General features: G+C 46.3%; 1 protein-coding gene across 5 annotated transcripts in view; it reads left to right on the forward strand.

Moving 5' to 3' along the window:
- Positions 1-17877, forward strand: part of FANCE (FA complementation group E) — an 87545-nt gene that overhangs the window by 25405 nt on the left and 44263 nt on the right. For 3 of the 5 annotated variants that reach the window (XM_088464177.1, XM_088464179.1, XM_088464180.1), the window contains exons 2-5: positions 5135-5618; positions 5964-6014; positions 6096-6158; positions 6506-6649. In XM_088464177.1, coding sequence (XP_088320303.1) covers positions 5135-5618; positions 5964-6014; positions 6096-6158; positions 6506-6649 — 742 coding nt within the window. The remainder of the gene's footprint in view (positions 1-5134; positions 5619-5963; positions 6015-6095; positions 6159-6505; positions 6650-17877) is intronic. The other 2 variants (XM_088464178.1, XM_088464182.1) reach the window with 2 other exon arrangements.

Below are 17877 nucleotides of genomic sequence, written 5' to 3' on the forward strand. Positions count from 1 at the left end.
TGTTAGAGCAGCCAATGAGAGTCAGACTCTCATTGGCTGCTGCTGTGGAAAGCCGTGCTGGGATCAAGTCTGATCCCAGCATCGGCACAACATCCGTACCCGGCACTGGGACAGTGTGTTTGTTCCCAGCGCCAGGTAAGCCACCGTGGCGGGTACCTGGTGAAGGGACCGCCTGGTCCCTTCCACAAGTGACGGCGGGAGACACTTTGCTCCGGGCGCAAGCTAAGCGGAGCTCGCTGCCCGGAAGCCAAGTAGCGGCGGTTGTTTGGCACTGGCCGCAAGCAGTTTGGCTCGCGGTCCAGCAGCCAATAGGAGGCAGATGTGACGAGCCAATCGCAGCTCGCGGCGTCATAGCCCCGCCCACTCACGGCGTCTTGAATTAGACGCCGATCAGCGGGGAACTTCAGTCTGGCGGCGGAGGGGAGAAGTGATGACCTCCCGAAGACAGAAGAGTGGCGCGGCAACAGTTGCGGCGGCCGCGCAAGAGGTCAGAAGACGGCGTGATCAAGAAGGAATAAAGGAAGAGGCGGCGGCGCTGGCTAGGACAGGCCAGCGGCAGAAGAATGAAGCTGGGGACCGAAGAGGACTGCGGGGGTGGAAAGAAAAAGCGCTAACTAAGCTCCCCCCGCAGCCTCTTCCACCATGCGGGTAGGCGACCTTGGGCCACCCCTCCCTAGACCACCAGGTTGTCGGGCACTAGCCCGTGGGATAAATGCAGGCAATAGGCCTGTGGGTATATAGGTGGGCACAAGGCCTGGGCTACATAGGGGGCATTAGGCCCAATTGAAGGTGTGCGTGATCTGGGCATTAGGTCCAGGTCACTAATAGGTGGGCCAATACTGGGGACAATGCATAGGGGGTAAACTACTGGGGACAATGCATAGGGGTAAACTACTGGGGGCACTGTATGGGGGGAGGATTACTACTGGGGGCAATGCATAGGTGGGCCATTATTGGTAATATAGGGGGGATTATTACTGGGGGCACTGCTGTGTGGCATAATGTGTAAAGGGCATTAATGTGCGCCATTATGTGTAAAGGCCGGGCATGGCTGTGTGGCATCATTTGTAAGGGGTTAGGGGAGGTCTGAAAGGCATAGGGGGAGCTCAAAAGCATAAATTATGATGGGACCACGAAAATGGTCAGGTAGGACCCCATTTTTTTTTAAAGTGGAGGGTCCCTGGGACCCACATATTGTCACTCACCGCGATCACTGCTATAGCACCCTCTCATCAGCAGTATCTCTGGTTTGCTGTCCTACAGCAACATTACCAATTTCAAGCACTGCCTTTTGGGCTTTCTACAGCTCCTCTGGTCTTTACCAATCTTCGTTGTCTGGGGATCAGACTATTCCTGCACTTGGACAATCTCTTGCTCTTAGCCTCACGACTTAACCACAAGCTTCCGGAGTACGGGGCCAGGACAAGAGACCCCGATGCAGCCTTCGTGGATGCATTATCTGTGAGGTGGACCTTCCATATGGTGTACCTCTTTCTTCCAGGCTCCCTTCTTCGTGTTCTCCGGAAGTTCAAGGAAGAAGGGGGCACAATCCTGTTGGTAGCCCTGGCTTGGCCCAGACACCATTGTTACTCCGACCTTCTCTCTCCATAGACACTTCTCTCCAACTTCCTCTACGACCAGACTTGTTGTCTCAGGTTCCTTGTCTACATCCGAACCTGGCCCGTCTGTCTTTAACGGCTTGGCTCTTGAGACCTCCCTCCTAAGGTCTAAAGGGTTTTCTAGCTCTGTGGTCTAGACCATGATCAGAGCGCGTAAACCGGCCTCTGCCTGGATTTATCACCGGTTGTGGCATACATCTTTCCAGTGGTATGCTACTAGAAACTACTGTATGACCCTCAGCTTTTTAAGATTTCTTGAATCCTTGCCTTTTCTTAGTAGCGTCCCCGCCTTTGAACAACTGCTTTGGGACATCCCCATTTTCTCCCTGTGGAGCCCTATGGACCCTGAAGAAATAAAGGAGTTATAGTAAAACTTACCCTTGTTAACTTTCTTCTAAGTCCATAGGGTGCACAGGGCACCCGCCCTGACACACCTGGCTTCTGTGGGTTTATTCTCTTGCTCACTTGTTTACTTCTCTGTGTGAGAGTGTGATTCCTCAGTGTACCAGTCTTCCTTCTCTCCTATCCCGCTCCTGCTTTGGGCTTATTAACAAAACTGAGTTGCCCTCAGGCTGTGGGTGGGGTATAGGAGAAAGGACCGGAACATCCTGGGATAGAAAAAAGCTTTGCTGTTGGTGTCTGGACCTCCAAGTACCACCTACACCCTATTGTCTCCCTGTGGACCATATGTACTTCGAAGAAAGAGTTAGCAAGGGTAAGTTTTACCATAACTCCTTCTTTGCAATTTTATTGCGCAAAAAACAGGAGCAGGCATAGATGCGATAAGCGAAATTAATGCTTGATAATTGCGAAAACTTAAGTTGTCACGCGTTATCGCATTTTCTCGGCTAATTGAAATCCCCTCTTAGATTGAATTGTTCTTACCAGATTTTCAGATGCCAGCATGACCTAGTTGGAGAATGCCATTAATTATATTCCTAAAGTAGAGTGAATGGTCTCCCTATAGAGCTTGATAAGTCGCTTGTTGCCTTTTTTGGTACTGGGTCTCTACATCTATCTATGTTAGAGGCTCTTATTGTTGTGCTCCTAAAGCATGAGAAGGATCTCAAATATCCTGACTCCTACAGGTCCATTTCATTGGTGTCAACTGTTGTAAAGATTCTTGTAAAAATAGCAGTTGCTAAAACCGGCAGGGTTATTGGTGAGGTTATACACCCACTTGCATACATTTGATGCATTTATTTATGCATTTACAGCTGTTGCCATAGTATCCCCTTTATGTGGCCAAAGCATTTGATTCAGTGCCAATGGTTGTGACCTTGGGAGGTGCTGCAGTGTTTTTGAGTTGGGCACACATTTCTGTGGTGGATTCAGCTTCTATATTTGGACCCTGCAGTCAGAGTCCGTGTCAGTGGGTTCGTCACAGGTTTCTTCTCATAGGCTAGGGGCAATAGGCAGGGCTATCCACTTTCACCTACTCTGTTCACAATGACAAAAGAACCCCTTCTATATGCTGTTGGATCTGGTGCTTCTATTCAGGGATTAATGGTCTCTGATAGAAAAGGAACAAGTTAACTGTATGCAGATGGCATGTTGTTCCTTGTATTGCCTGTGTCATCTCTACCTGTTCTGTGGTCAATAAATTTGGCTTTTTTCTAATGTTAGAATTAATTAATACAAGCCTAGAACTTTCCCATTTCTAGTGGTTATGTTGCTCTGGGACATTTAGGTCTCCCATTACGTTGGACCACATGGTTTCTAAACTTAGGGATGCAAATTACTAATAACGCAGCCGACTGTGCGACACTGGATGTGCATCCCCATAAAGACTTTCCTAAAGCTGGGTGTCATTTGTAGGTGAAAACTCCCTCTGAGACTGATGTACAATTTGTGGGGTGATTTCTGTTGTCTAGCCCTTTTTGCTGTGTGACTGCGCTGGAATCACCTTGAGTGGCCTTAGTAGCAAGTGGGAGGTCGATCTTTGGGTGCTGTAAGATGATGATTGGAATCTTGTGCTGACATCATCCTGTGTGGTTACTGCCTCTGATATGTCAACAAATACAATTATTTATTCTTCATAATCTACTTGTCTCCGGTTAGGCTTGCTGAGCTTGAAAGGGGCACGGCCTCTTCTTGTTTCAAGTGTGATGTCTCTGGGGCAGACCTTTTGCATCTGCTATAGGCTTGACTGACTATATTCTCATTTTAGTCCACTGTAACTAGCTGTATATTCAATATTGGTGTCGGCCTCCCGTTGTTACACCTGAAAAGTTGCGTATTTATGCTAGCTATTAGAGACTCCCTTACTACTGCCCTTCAGGTTTATGTGAGTAATTTATGTATGTTGGCCAAGGTCTGTAAGGCACAGCTTTGGCTTTTTAATCTCACAGTATATTGCAAAGGATTGGCCTTGTTAACCCTATTGTGATTATTCACTTTATTTTTTCATCTTTATATGAGGTAATTTGTAGCACCATGGGACTTAAATCTTGTACTATTACTGAAGCACCATTTGAACCCTTGAAGTAATTGGTATTAAAATAGATGACTTTTAAATTTATATTTCTTGTGGCAGTTAATTCTCCCCGAAGTGTTGGACAATTGTAGGCACATGGTGTAAATATCCATTTTACAAATATCTTCAAGGATAAGACGGTCTTGAGAGTGAATGCAATTTTCTCTTTAATGCTGTGTCAACTTTTTATTTTGACCAAGAGATCATTATCTATCTATCTAGCTATCTATCTAGCTATCTATCTATATCCAGGATTGACCATTTTAGAAATACAGAACAACTTTGTGTTTGCATTGGCTACAAAAAGAATAACCATTGTTTTCTAAATGTATCACACAAGTAATAACACATGCACATGAGAAGAATGGCTGTGAAGCACCAAGGATACTAATGTTCACTCTGCTGGAGCAAATAAGGCTTAAGTTCCATTGGACCTTTGCAAGTCAGCGGGTTGGATATCCATTGATTACCCTTTCTAGTGACTATCGATTACATGTATTACCAGCTACTGACTCTGAGTTTGGGAGACTGTTTTAATTCTGCAGAATTATGTGTTAATCATATATATATATATATATATATATATATATATATATATATATATATATTGTCCTCCCAATTATATTGCTTGGGTACCAGTGTAATAACTACCAAGAAGAAAATAACTTACCATTAATTCCTTTTCTAAATGCCCCATGGCAGCCCAGCTTTCCCGCTCATGTTGCTCCAGTATGTATATATTTTTCAGAGACCGTTTGGAAAACCATGAAGGCTGTGTAAGAATAGGAGCTATATTATATACCATCTGGGGCATTTTAACCTACCTGACTCTATTCATCTAGAATGAGCTCCTATACATTTTTATAGCAGAAATGGAGTATTTATTTTTAGAAGAAAATGAATTCTAAGTTATAATTTGTGCTATTTAGTAAAGACCTTTTAATAAATGGTTTGTATGTGATAAAAATGTTGTTCATATATTAGTATATCTATGTGCATGACTGATTATGTATGGTATCTCTTTGTACTTTATTCTCAGAAAGCCAAGACTTGCCTTGCTCCCGCTGCAGTTGCAGAGAAACTTATTAAGCGTTCTGAATTTTGTGTTTCCTTTGTTGCCAACGCCATGTGTCCAGTTACTGGCAGAGACAGTCAGTGTGAAGGATTACTTCTCAGATGTTTGGTTACTCCACCTTACACAACAGTTCCTGAGAAACTGTGGCATGGAGACCCCTCTTATGAGCCCTCACGTGATAGAGAGACTGCACATACTTTGCACAGGTCTAAACCCGGCAGAAGCTGAGCACTCTATATTAGGCTGGTATAAGAAGCCTGGTTTCTCCACACAGCCTGATCACAAAGCTGTCTGTGAAAGGGAAACCGTTCTAGGAGATGTTGGCAGCCCTCATTTAAATGTTTGCACCAAAGAACTGAGCACAATTTCCCAGTCACTGAGTCCATCACAGGATGCAAAAAGAGACAAAATATCTGCCACAGAGGAGCTTCTGCCTGCATCTATCAAGGTAAATTTGCAAGTTTACTTTTACGGGATATTGAGTGAAACATCTCACATTCACTATGACTTGATTGTCTGAATATAAGGATTATCTTGAAGTGAAAAGTTAGTCAGCCTGTCACCTGTACATAACTGCACATTAAACAATAGATTGCCCTGGCAATAAGCTATGTACATAAGCCATCTTTCCTTAGCTTGTTTATGGCATTGTTGTAGTGCAAGTTTTATTGTTATATAGCTTGCTGCAATTTATTTTTTTAATTTATAAAAATCCTCTGTGCTATCATGGTTTTGTGTGATGTAATCTTTGTCTTGTACTTCTTCCATTACATTTTTTTATCTTTACTTTCAGACTCACATCTCTATGCTTAAACAAAGCCTTTATCTAGACATGGACTCTGAGGTGAAAATGGAGTAATTAATTTTGTTGTGCTGAGTCTGTTGTCTACTAATAAGGTTACAGTTGTTCTTCTTTGTTTTCCAGTCACCTGACCATAGATTTGTGGTACAACTACAGACAATCTGTGACTTATGTAGCACCTTGCAGGTGTGTAGCATATTGGCTCATTTATGATTTTATTTGCCCTCCGTTTTTGCACCGCAGGCAGAACATATTTACTGTAAATAGGAAGAAAAGTAATGGCATTCTTTGATCCCCTTGCCAACCTCGTTTCATTATTCCCAAATGTATACGTGTTCATAGGAAATTACATTTAATTGCATTTTCAAATATAGATGAGTAGGAGAGGTTTTCACACAGATCAGTAGTTCCTATATTTTGTTTCACAGTGCAATTACTGAAGCCAGCAAAGAGAAGTGAATGAGCCCTAAGGGACGTTTATCTTTGTTATCCATTGTTGGTGTGTAATGCTTTATTCTGTTACTCTCTTGCAGCTCCAAACTGTCCTCACCATTGTTGGTGTCTCACAGATCTCTACAAAGTGCCTTTTTCAGCTCTGTGTTCACCTGGACGCAATTTCACCAGACCTCAGTTATGCTCACGCCAAATCTTTGGCCAGCAGTCTCTTCATTGATCGGGTAAATGGCAGTACAGCACATCAGGGGATTGTCATTTTGTATTTCTCATTGGCTTACTGATCTGCAATGACCTCACTAAGCACCATGCTAGCAGTGCTTTCCAGACAAGCTTTCTTGAAGGTAACATGATTGAGCACGTAATAGTGCACTGCAAGTAACATCTTCCATGGTCTCAGAATTGCTTTCAAGTTATGGCAAAATACATTCTGGACTTTTAAGTAAAACCTCATTAAGTTAAAATCCCTAATAAGGCAGCTTTCGCAGTTACCTAACAGAGGATGGGAGATTATTCCTGACTTAATGGAAATTGGATTACTGTAAATCACTGGACTGCCTTGTAATATATCCAGTTATTCAATAGCTAGATCCTCTGTCGCTCCCTTTCTCTACTAACCTTCCCTGCTTTGGTTTGTTTTCTCTACATCCCCACATCTGTTTTATTGCTCGCTTAGGGGCCCATTTATTAATGATCTGAGCATTATATTACCGTCCATGATCGCATTGCAAGATGCGATCTTAGTGCCGGCCTGTCCTTGCATTGGGCCTGGAGTGCTGCCGAGGCCACTCCGCATGTCCATCATCTCTGCTGGCTAATTATGCGAAGTGTAGCCCATAGGTTAACACCATCTTCAGGAGGCACTAGCTGCGGGGGCCACATCACATCCCCCATAGAATCCTATGGGGGCTGCGGCTGCCGGCGGGAATGGAGGGATCGCAGCAGGTATCTGGGAAATCTGCGGTCCTTCCCTCATTCAAGGGGGTGATACTAAATATTTGCGGTTACCCCCCAAAAACATGTTTGAGGAATAAACCGCAAATATTTAATGATAAATGGGCCCATTAATCGTAAACGTGGCTTGCTTTTTGTGCACTGTACTTCATAATTAATTTGATACACTACTAATCCACTTGTCCCACATGACTCTTTATCCTCCTCTCCGTGTGGCTCATTGGCTTGCTTTCTTCTTCGGGTTTCATAAGGCCCACAGGAACTACCTTGGGGTATGTAGTTGTAGGAATCCATTGCACCAAACAGCTACAGCTTTTCAAGCTCACAGCATGCACAGGACCTCCTCCCTATATACCCGGCCCAGCCACAGGCATTCAGTTTTTTTGTTTGGTGCTCGACAAGTATCCAAACGCACCTGTTATAACTGCGAAAAAGAGGGGGGCCCTAACCGCACAGGTTGCACAGATGTTAGTATACAATCGCTACCAGTCTATAAAAATCTGTAAACATTAATCAATTCTCTATTTCTATACAATAATATTCTTATACTAAGTATCAATACTGGATAAACTAGGAAAATCTCCGGAATCCTCCGATAATGGGTAGAATCCTAGTCTACCAGTGGTGCACCCCAGAGTCATAAATTCAATGATCTAGAAATATCCAAGAGAAAAAGGACTCTGTTTGGGTGCACACTTACAAAACAAAAAAAAGCTAGTAAAAAATAACTTTTTTATCATAGGTATCTTACATATGAATCACTATATTCAGCTGACTTTTGTACATTGATATGCCCAAATGGCATTTATACACTGATATGGTCAGACAAGTATTAGGTGGAGTTTGACACTTGTCCATCAACCCAATGTGTATTCAACAATGCTGATGGATAGTGTAACATATTGAGACAGATGAAATTTAGTAATAAGGAAAGTCCAGCACTAGTTTGTAAAATATGAACTTAACCAAATATAATGGATATGGCAGAAAAGAATAGATCAAAACGCCAGATTACGTAACAATTATTTATAGTGTAAAATAAAAACGATGCAGTAACAATATAGCAGCAATTATTAGAATCAACAAATACATATAAAATATGCTTGGATGAACATATGTCGATTAAGGTTCGACGTTCAAACCCTTAATAGGACAAAGTTACAAATATTCTCTCCACATTTAAGAGTCTCACCCAGTCCTGTCACAAGCAGGTTAAATATAACGGCTCCTCTATGCCGTGCTCCAAAGGTATGTAGCAGCTCACAGCCAAGCCGCAATATTTCTGGGTAGCCTCTTGGTCTCAGGTTTTGTCAAATTTATTGGACCGGGCAGCAGCTTCACAGGCTCCTGCAACGGTACTGCATCCCACTATGGGGTACCCACAGCATTTAAATCCTTCTATGTATATGTCTCCCATGAATCCTTTTTCGTTTGATGCTTATGCTCACTCTAGTCAGAATGACTAGAACGCTCAGTGTGGGCACATCAGACGGAGAAATGACAACACTATTACAATGTCGTAATCGTGCTCTCGTTTCTCCATCTTGTAGTGGATAGGCACCTTAAGACTCCGGTCTTTAGGCGTCAGAAGGTGGCAAATGATTATTTCCCGCAGTCTGAACAACTGACGGATCTCATGTCTGAAGCATGGAATACTCAGATAGAAGTTAAATTCTTTGTCGCATGGAAACGCCTAAGTATCCATTTTTACCTGGTGAGTGTAGCAAATGGGAACTTGCTCCAACGGTAGATGCTCATGTGACGAGATTGATCCGGAGCTCTACATTACTTATTCCTTCCGCATCCTCACTCAAGGAGGTTACAGATAGGTTTTCTATTTGAAATCAGTTTTTTCATTGTCTGGAGCTATTACCATGCCGGCCATGGCAATGGAAGAATGGATGACGTCTCTGGAAGCTAGTATGTCAGATGCTGCCAGAGAACAGCTGTCTTATCTCTGCCAATTGTGTGAAGCAGCTGCGTATGTTGGAGAAGCAGTTATTGATGCAGGTATTTTGGCTTCTAAAGTATTGGCAACCTCGGGAGCTGCTCGAAGGACCTTGTGGCTAAGAACCTGGAAGGCGGGTACAGGGTCCAAGAGAGCCCTTGTCTTTTGTCGGGAAGGTACTGTTTGGGCCGGACAGTGATTGCCCTGGCAGCATCTAAATCTGCTGGGTTGCCATCTACATTTTCCCCCAAGTCTAGGCAGTCGTCCTTTCGCCCAGGTCGGCTGGTAAGCACGCTGCCTGATGGAGCAGGCCTCCCCCTGGGGGATCTCAGGGTAGGAGGCCAACTTCTCCAGTTTTCTTACCCCTGGCATCAGACAACTACGGATGCTTGGGTTTAAGAAGTTAGTCTCCCATGGATACGCCTCCACATTCCTGGGGCATTACCCTCAGAAGTTTTTTTTTTTTTTTTGTTCAACTCTTCCTTCAGACTCAGTCACTGCCTTGGCCCTCCTAGAAACTATTGGTGACCTCCTGAGGTCAGGGGCTATAATCCCCGTTCCTGTGACGCAACAGGGAAAGGGTTGTTATTCAAATTTTGTTTCTGATTCTGAAACCAAATTGGTCTGATCGCTCTATTCTGAATCTGAAGTCTCTCAACAAATTCATCCATGTGCCCAAATTCCGTATGGAAACACTACGGTCAATTATGCTGGCAATGGAGCCTGGAGATTTCATGGTTTCACTAGACATACAGGATGCGTATCTGCATGTACAGTACCTATTGCACAATCTCACTAAAAGTTTCGAGGTTTGCGGTGAATTAGGGCAAACCTCGAAACTTCAGGCTCTGCCCTTCGGTCTGGCCACAGCTCCACGGGTATTCACCAAGATAATGGCCGTCATGGCGGCTTATCTCAGGCGACAAGGAGTCAGGAATCTACCATACTTGGACGACCTACTGATATTGGCACAATCTCTTGAAGTGTTACACCATCTACAAATGACCATTGCCTGTCTGCAAGAGCACTGCTGGATAATCAATTAGAAGAAGTCTTCTCTTTCTCCAACTCAGTTAATGGTACATTTGGGGGCGCTGCTGGATTCCCTGGGGCAAACGATTATTTTACCAGTGGACAAGATTGCTGCCCTACAATTACGGGTAGGCAAACTGCTCTGCAATCAGAAAGTTGTCAGGTCACTTAGCAATGCAGGTGCTGAGGTCCATGGTATCCACATTCGACATGGTGGCTTATGCCCAGTTCCCTTCCAGGACCCTGCAACAATGGATTCTGTCTCATTGGGATGGTCAGTATCATCTGATAAATCTCAAATAATCCACATCTCGCCAGAGGTTCGCCTCTCCTTTGCATGGTGGCTGCAGACTCATTTAGATAAGGGTCGCCCATTATGGATCCCAGATTGGGTACTCCTCACCACGGATGCAAGGATGAGTCGCGATGACAGGTCATCACACCTTTCAGGGAAGATGGACAGCTCAGGAAAGTCACCGGCCCATAAATATTTTAGAGCTTTGTGCAGTGCACAGGGCACTCATTCTGCCGCAGGGCCTCCTTCAGGGCAGGCCTGCCCAGATTCAGGGCGCCGGACCTAGAGCTCAAGTACTTCTGCGCGTGCCCGAAAAAGGGGGTGTGGTCAATGAAAAGGGGGCATGTCTTCATGACTCGTCCCCTTTTCGTCACTCTTGGGGGCGTGCCCGACACCTACGGACATGCCGGGCAGTCCCCAAGCGCCGCGGTTAACGGTGACAGCTGCTCTGCAGTTTCCCCACCCGCAGGAAACTGTGGCCCGCGGGTGGAGGACAGAACCCGCAGGCTGTTCCAGCGGGGCAGGTTGCTTCCTGCCCTTTAGAAATGCGGCAGGGTGCGGCACTCTGCCGAAACAGCCTAGCAGGAATTGATCCTTAGTTTTCAGGATGTTGCAGACTCTGTCCACCCCCCCCCCCCCCCCAAATCCCCCCCTTTCAACCCCTGGACACAGTAGATCTGAAATGGTTGGCAGCGAAGATGCCTTTTCTCTTTGCTATCTCCTCCTCAGCTCGCAGAGTTTCTGATTTGGCAGCACTTTCATGTCGCTCTCCATTTCTGATTTTTCACCAGAATAGAGCTATCCTCTGTACAAGGGCGGGTTACCTTCCAAAGGTCGTATCCCATTTTCTTATAAATGAAGAAATTGTAGTCCCAGCCTTTCAGTCTTCTAGCCTTTCTGTTGGAGAAGCTTCACTTCTGTGGTTTGAGCTCTTCGTATCTACGTGGATCGTACCAATTCTATAATTTTTTGTGTTATATGGCTTTCAAAAGCGAGGCTGGCCAACTAACAAGCAGACTCTGGCTCAGTGGCTGCGTATGACTATTTTTCATGTGTATACTCACTGATCTCCCTGTTCCGAACACTGTGACAGCACATTCTACTCGGTCTGTGGGACCATCGTGGGCGTTTAGACATGGCGCCTCTGCAGAACCCGTGTGCAAGGCGACGAGTTGGTCTTTGGTCCACACTTAAATCAAATTCTATGCATTTGATGCTTTTGCCTCCCAGGATGCTTTCTTTGGGCGGCGGATTATCCTCTCTGCTCAGGAGTGTCCCCACCCTTAAGGGAACTACTTTAGGACATCCCCAAGGTTGTTCCTGTGGACCCTATGAAACACATTCCTTTGTTAACTCTTTTTTTTTTTTTTTTTTTTTCCTTCGAACTGGTCTCAGTTGGGATCTGTTCTTTTCTTTTTGTGTCACGGATTCCCTCTTAGTTTTTTGAGTGTTTATTGTGTACACTGTACTTCCTTCTCAATTTTTCGTCTCTTGCCGTTATGCTTGTTTACAAACTGAATGCCTGTGGGTGGGGGTGGGCTTATATAGGGAGGAGGTCCTGTGCATGCTGGGAGCTTGAAAAGCTGTAGCGGGTTGGTGCAATGGATTACTCCAACTACATACCATAAAGTAGTTCCTGTGGACCCTATGAACCTTGAAGGAAAAGAGTTAACAAAGGTATGTTATACCATAACTCTTATTTTTCCTTGTGTGCACATATAGCTCAGTCTCTCAAACACCCCCACCCTGGTTTGCTGTTTTCTTCTCATGCAGTGCCAAAACTCAGACTGCACTCTTTTCAACCAGTCTTTTCACTCCTCCCTTCACATACCCATGTATTTCCATTTCAGGATCCACAGGAGGATTTTATGGTTGGAGAACAGGCACCAAACAGTTAAAGCTTCAGCTCCCAGGATGCCTTGGGGTCATCCTCCATATATACCCCGCCCCTAGCCATAGGACTTCAGTTGTTCGTTTTGACGCAAAGACGCACCTTTGTAACGGGACTGCTCTGGCAGTCCTAAGCTTTTATTTTGTTTCTTCTTCAGGGTCCATAGGGCTCCACAGGGAGGCCTTAGGTGGTGGTTGAGGACTGGGCGCCACGCACGCAGTTAAAGCTTTCAGCTCCCAGGATGCATCGGTCCATCCCCCTATACCCCGCCCCCAAGCCAGAGGCACCTCAGTTTTATCAGTGCCTGACCGGAGTCGGGTCACCATTCTGAGGATAGCTTTATTTTTATTTATTTTTCGGAGTTTTTCTGCTGAGCGGGTAGCAGCAGACTGGCAGTCACTCCTCCGGGCGCACGCCACGCCAGCTGCGGCTGGGGATTTCGGCGGGCATCCCGGAGACCTTGCTAGCCGGCCCTGCGGACTTTCCCAGACTGCATCCCAGACACAAGGGGACAGGTATGGCGGGTCACCGCATGTTGGCAGTCTTACCTTCGGTCTCGGGACAGACTGGAGGTGCTGAGAGTGAACACGGGCTTTGTCCACAGTGATCCACTAGACCACCAGGGTACACATGGAGCGGGAATCCAGTGTCCCGGTGGTTAATAATCAGCATGGGGAGGTCAGAGTTCCCCATTATTGCGGCCCCTCCCCTCAGCTCATGGCGCCATTCCTCTGAGGTCTCGCTTCCCTGAACTGCTCTCCGACCATGCCCCCTCAGATTTATTTTCTCAGGCTCAGCCGCAGCTCTCAGGAAAACGCTGGGTCCGGTCCCTCTACATACCTCACCCTGGATTCAAGTTATGTAGCTCTATTGCCTACCAGATGTTGAGGCTCTGACCACAGAAAGTGTAGTTGATTGTAGTTCCATTCTGCAGTTCAATATTTCTGCATTGTATGTGACTTATGCTAGCGCTCTGTCTGTATATATGTAGATATATGCTGACAGTATAGTCAGCATATATCTGTCTGTATATATGTAGATATATGCTGACAGTATAGTCAGCATATATCTTTCCCTTTTTTTTTTTTTTCCTTACTTTGCCCTAGCTTCAGGGTTTTTCTGTGCTTCACATCTCTTGTAATTGTGAGGGTTGTCACATACAGTTGGTTACTGCATGGTGCCATATTTGTGCTGTGCGCTCCTGCAGCTTGCCCACGCATAAGACAGGATCAGTATATTGTATTCTACATACCAAGTGGTTGCATTATACCAGGGCTCAACAAATTTTTATAAAATCTAGTAGCCAGCTTAAAAATATAGGAGTCAGACCATTGTCCCAAACCAAAACCTTGCATACACTACCCCACATGCTTGGGGTGGCCCACCTATTTGTCATTTAGTGACCTGGGCCTAATGCCCAGGTCACTCACACCTATTTTGGGGGGGCAGATACCTTACATTGGACCTAATGCCCCTATGTAGCCCGGGCCTTGTGCTCGCCTACATGCACACAGGCCTATTGCCTGATTTAGCCCACGGGCCTAGTGCCCGACAACCCTGGTGGTCCAGGGAGGGGTTAATGGTAGGCCTTACAGAGGGCCTACCTGCTACAGTGGAAGAGTCTGCGGGGGGGAGCTTTGTTAGCTCTTTCACTTTCCACCCCCGCAGTCCTCTCTGGTCCCCAGCCTCATTCTTCTGCCGCGGGCCCGTCATGGCTAGCGGCACCGCCTCTTCCTTCAGCCGGTGCCTCCTGTCTTGCTCACGGCGTCTTCTGGCCTCTTCCACGGCTGCCGGAACACTTCTGTCTTGTTCGGGAGGTCTTGTCTCCTGCCCCTCTGCCGCCGCACTGCTCTTTCCCGTTCATTAGCGTCTAATAGAAGACACCGCGAGGGGCTGGGGCTATGCCTCCTATTGGCTGCTGGACTGCAAGCCTGGACCGCAAGCCTTCACCAGGTACCAGCCACTTCTGCTTACCCGGCGCTGGGAGCAGAAACAGCATCCCAGCGCCAGCCAGGGATGTGTCCCGCAGGGGACACATTTCCTTTGCCTGCAGCTGTGCAGATGCTGGGATCAGCCACTTGTTCCCAGCACGGCTTTGCAAAATCCAGTCGCCAGGTCTGAAAACTTGGTCGTCATGGCGACCGGAATTTGACGAGTTCTGCATTATACCCAGTGCCATATTGTGTGCTGTACTACTCTGCAGCTGTTTCTAGCAAGGGTAGCAAGCAAGCATCTGCACCCATACTGATATCATGCAAATTAAGTGAGGAGGATTTGATACAAGATGGGTTATGTGCTAAGTGTTATACCCCACCAGGCCCATCGAACCCCCCAGCTCCTGCACAAGGTGCCCACTGGGCTTCCTTTTCTCAGGTGCTGGCTACTATTGCAGACCGCCTAGCGATCCCGGCTGTAATACCTCCAATAGGGTTGCCACAACAGGCTGTATTTCTTCATCTGGGGTTGCCACAACAGGTTGACTATACAGGTACCTCCTGTCCCCTACATGGGTAGACGTATTTTATAGCTCGGTGCAGAGTCTGGTGGCTACTTCTACAGGCTTTCAAACTATGTTGCAAGGTGAGAAGTCTACCCAGTAAAACATCTAAGCGTCCTGTGTTATCCTCTCAATCCACGTAGCTCTCAAAATCTGAGGAGACAGAAGATGCTGATCTCTCTAACACTGACTCCTCTTCCTGCCTTGATCCGAGCTGTTAGATCCATCTTACTAACAGAAGATGATGAACCAGCCCCTAAATCAAAGCACCCACTGTTTAAATGACAGAAAGTGGATTCAGCAGAATTCAGTCTATCGGATCAATTAGCTTAACACATGGCAGCAGCCTGGCAGATGCCCGGTAAGAGGTTTCAGCCCCAAAAACGTCTGAGCTCCTATTATCCATTTTCTGTGGCTCATTGTTAAAAATGGGAGACTAACCCTGCATGTTACACGATTAATTAAGAGCGCTACATTGCCTATCCCTACAGTATCATCTGAAGGACCCTACGGATAGAAAGGTTGAATCTTGCCTTACATCGATGTACTCTCTCCTTTAGGGGCTGTTGCTCATCCGACAATAGTTATTGTATGGGTGGCTAAAGCAATAGAGAGCTGGGCTGTGATGCACTTGAAGACTCTCTTCCTTCAGATGCTTCTAGGGTTCAGATATCTTTCATAGTTCACATACTAGATGCAGCTTCCTATATTGGAGAAGCGACATTGGATGCCAGTCTCCTAACTTCTAGAGTCTCAGCCACGGCGGGGTCTGCGCGCCGTACCCTGTGGCTACGCTCATGGAAGGCCGATGCGGATTCTAAGAAGGGCTTAGAAGTATTGCCCTACAACGGGGAAATCTTGTTAGGCCTAGACCTTCACAAGTTTGTAACCACTGTAGCGGCATAGAAAACTGCATTTCTGCCCTCAGTGTCTACTACTACAAATCCTCGGTCTACATCTTTTAGGTTCTTTAATCCTTAAGGAAAAGCCCTCAGCCTGACGGGACGGGCCGCACCCTGGGGGACCCCAGAGTAGGAGGCCGAGTTCTTCAGTTTGCCCAGTGCTAGTGTCAAACCACCATGGACGCTTGGGTAATAGAAGTGGTCTTTCACGGATACGCCCTCTCATTTTTAAGACTGTTACCCCACCAATTTTTCTACACAGGCCCTCTTTCAGGCCCAAACCAAGGCCCTGCAAATCCAGAAAGCCATACAATCCTTGCTGCAAGCAGGGATAACTATGCCAGTCCCGCTATTTCTACTTTCTGGTTCAGAAGCCGGATGGTTCTCATCGGCCTATCCTCAACCTCAAGTCTCTAAACAAATTCCTCAGGGTACCCAGGTTCAGGATGGAAACCCTAGGCTCCATCATCCAAGCTATGGAGCCTGGGTGCTTTATGGTATTTCTGGAGATTCAGGACGCTTACCTACATGTACCTATAGCACCCTCTCAGCGATATCTTCCATTTTCAAGCCCTGTCCTTTGGACTATCCACAGCTCCACGGGTATTTACCTAAATTATGGCCATCATGGCGGCCCACCTGCATGGTCAGGATATCTGACTACTACCATATCTGGACGACCTCTTGCACTTAGCAGGATCCTCAGAGGTACTTCAACGCCATTTGCAGCTAGCCATTGCTTTCCTCCAAAAGCACGGATGGTTAATCAACTGGGAAAAGTCCTCCCTGATTCCCTCACAAAAAATGGTTCATCTGGGAGCCCGCTGGATTTCAGGATCAGAGAATCTTTCTGACATCAGACAAGATCTCCACACTTCAAATAGGATTGGGCAGATTCTTCCACTGTTGCCGAGTCTCAGTCCACTCAACAATGCAGGTTCTGGGATCCATGGTATCTACATTCGATATAGTGGAATATGCTCAATTCCACTCCACGCCTCTCCAAAGGCTAATCCTCTCCAGGTGGAACGGGTTGCCCCATTGGATCCAGGGCTCAGACGATGGTGCTCTCCAGAGGTTCCTTTGTCCCTATCTTGGTGGCTACAGACCTTTCATCTAACCAAGGGTTGCCCCTTTTGAATCCCGGACTGGGTACCCCTAACAACGGACGCCAGTCTCTGGGGCTGGAGTGCAGTGACCGGTCAACACTCCTTCCAGGGCCGTTGGATATTGGTCAGTCAACATATTGGAACTTCGAGCTTTCTACAGGGCCCTCATACTGGCCCAGGACATATTTCAAGGACAACCTGTACAGGTACAGTCCGACAATGCCACAACAGTGGCTTACATCAACCATCAAAGAGGCACTCAGTCGTGCAGCTATGACAGAAGTGTCACACATTCTGACATGGGCTGAGGGTCACCTCCTGGCCATCTCTGCGGTGTTCATTGTGGGAGTTCTCAATTGGGAAGCAGACTTCCTCAGCCATCACGACGTGCATACCGGGAAATGGTCTCTTCACCCAGAGGTTTATCAACTCATAGTGAACAGATGGGGCCTACCAGAGGTGGACTTCATGGCCTCCTGACACAATCACAAACTGCTAGTGTACGGGTCCAGAACAACTGATGCCGAGGCAACCTTCGTAGACTCATTGTCAGTGAAGTGGACCTTCATAACGTATAATACAACTTTTTGTCCACCAGTTGTCACTTTTCCTAGCGCATGCGTCTGATTTCCAGTGAATGTTCTGTATCACCACCCAATGATTGGATGACAGAAGCGGTGATTCGGTACATTTTCCACATGGAATCAAGGCTGTAGAAGAATGTATAATAAAGTTTGAAATCATTAAGTGTGTGAGTCCTCGACTTTTTTTATATAAAAATATTTCACATGCACACACAGCTCTGTATTACACACTGTGCGGTT

Source organism: Taudactylus pleione, unplaced genomic scaffold (genome assembly GCF_031769625.1).
Source record: "Taudactylus pleione unplaced genomic scaffold, aTauple2 ptg001607l, whole genome shotgun sequence".
NCBI classification, from domain to species: domain Eukaryota; kingdom Metazoa; phylum Chordata; class Amphibia; order Anura; family Myobatrachidae; genus Taudactylus; species Taudactylus pleione.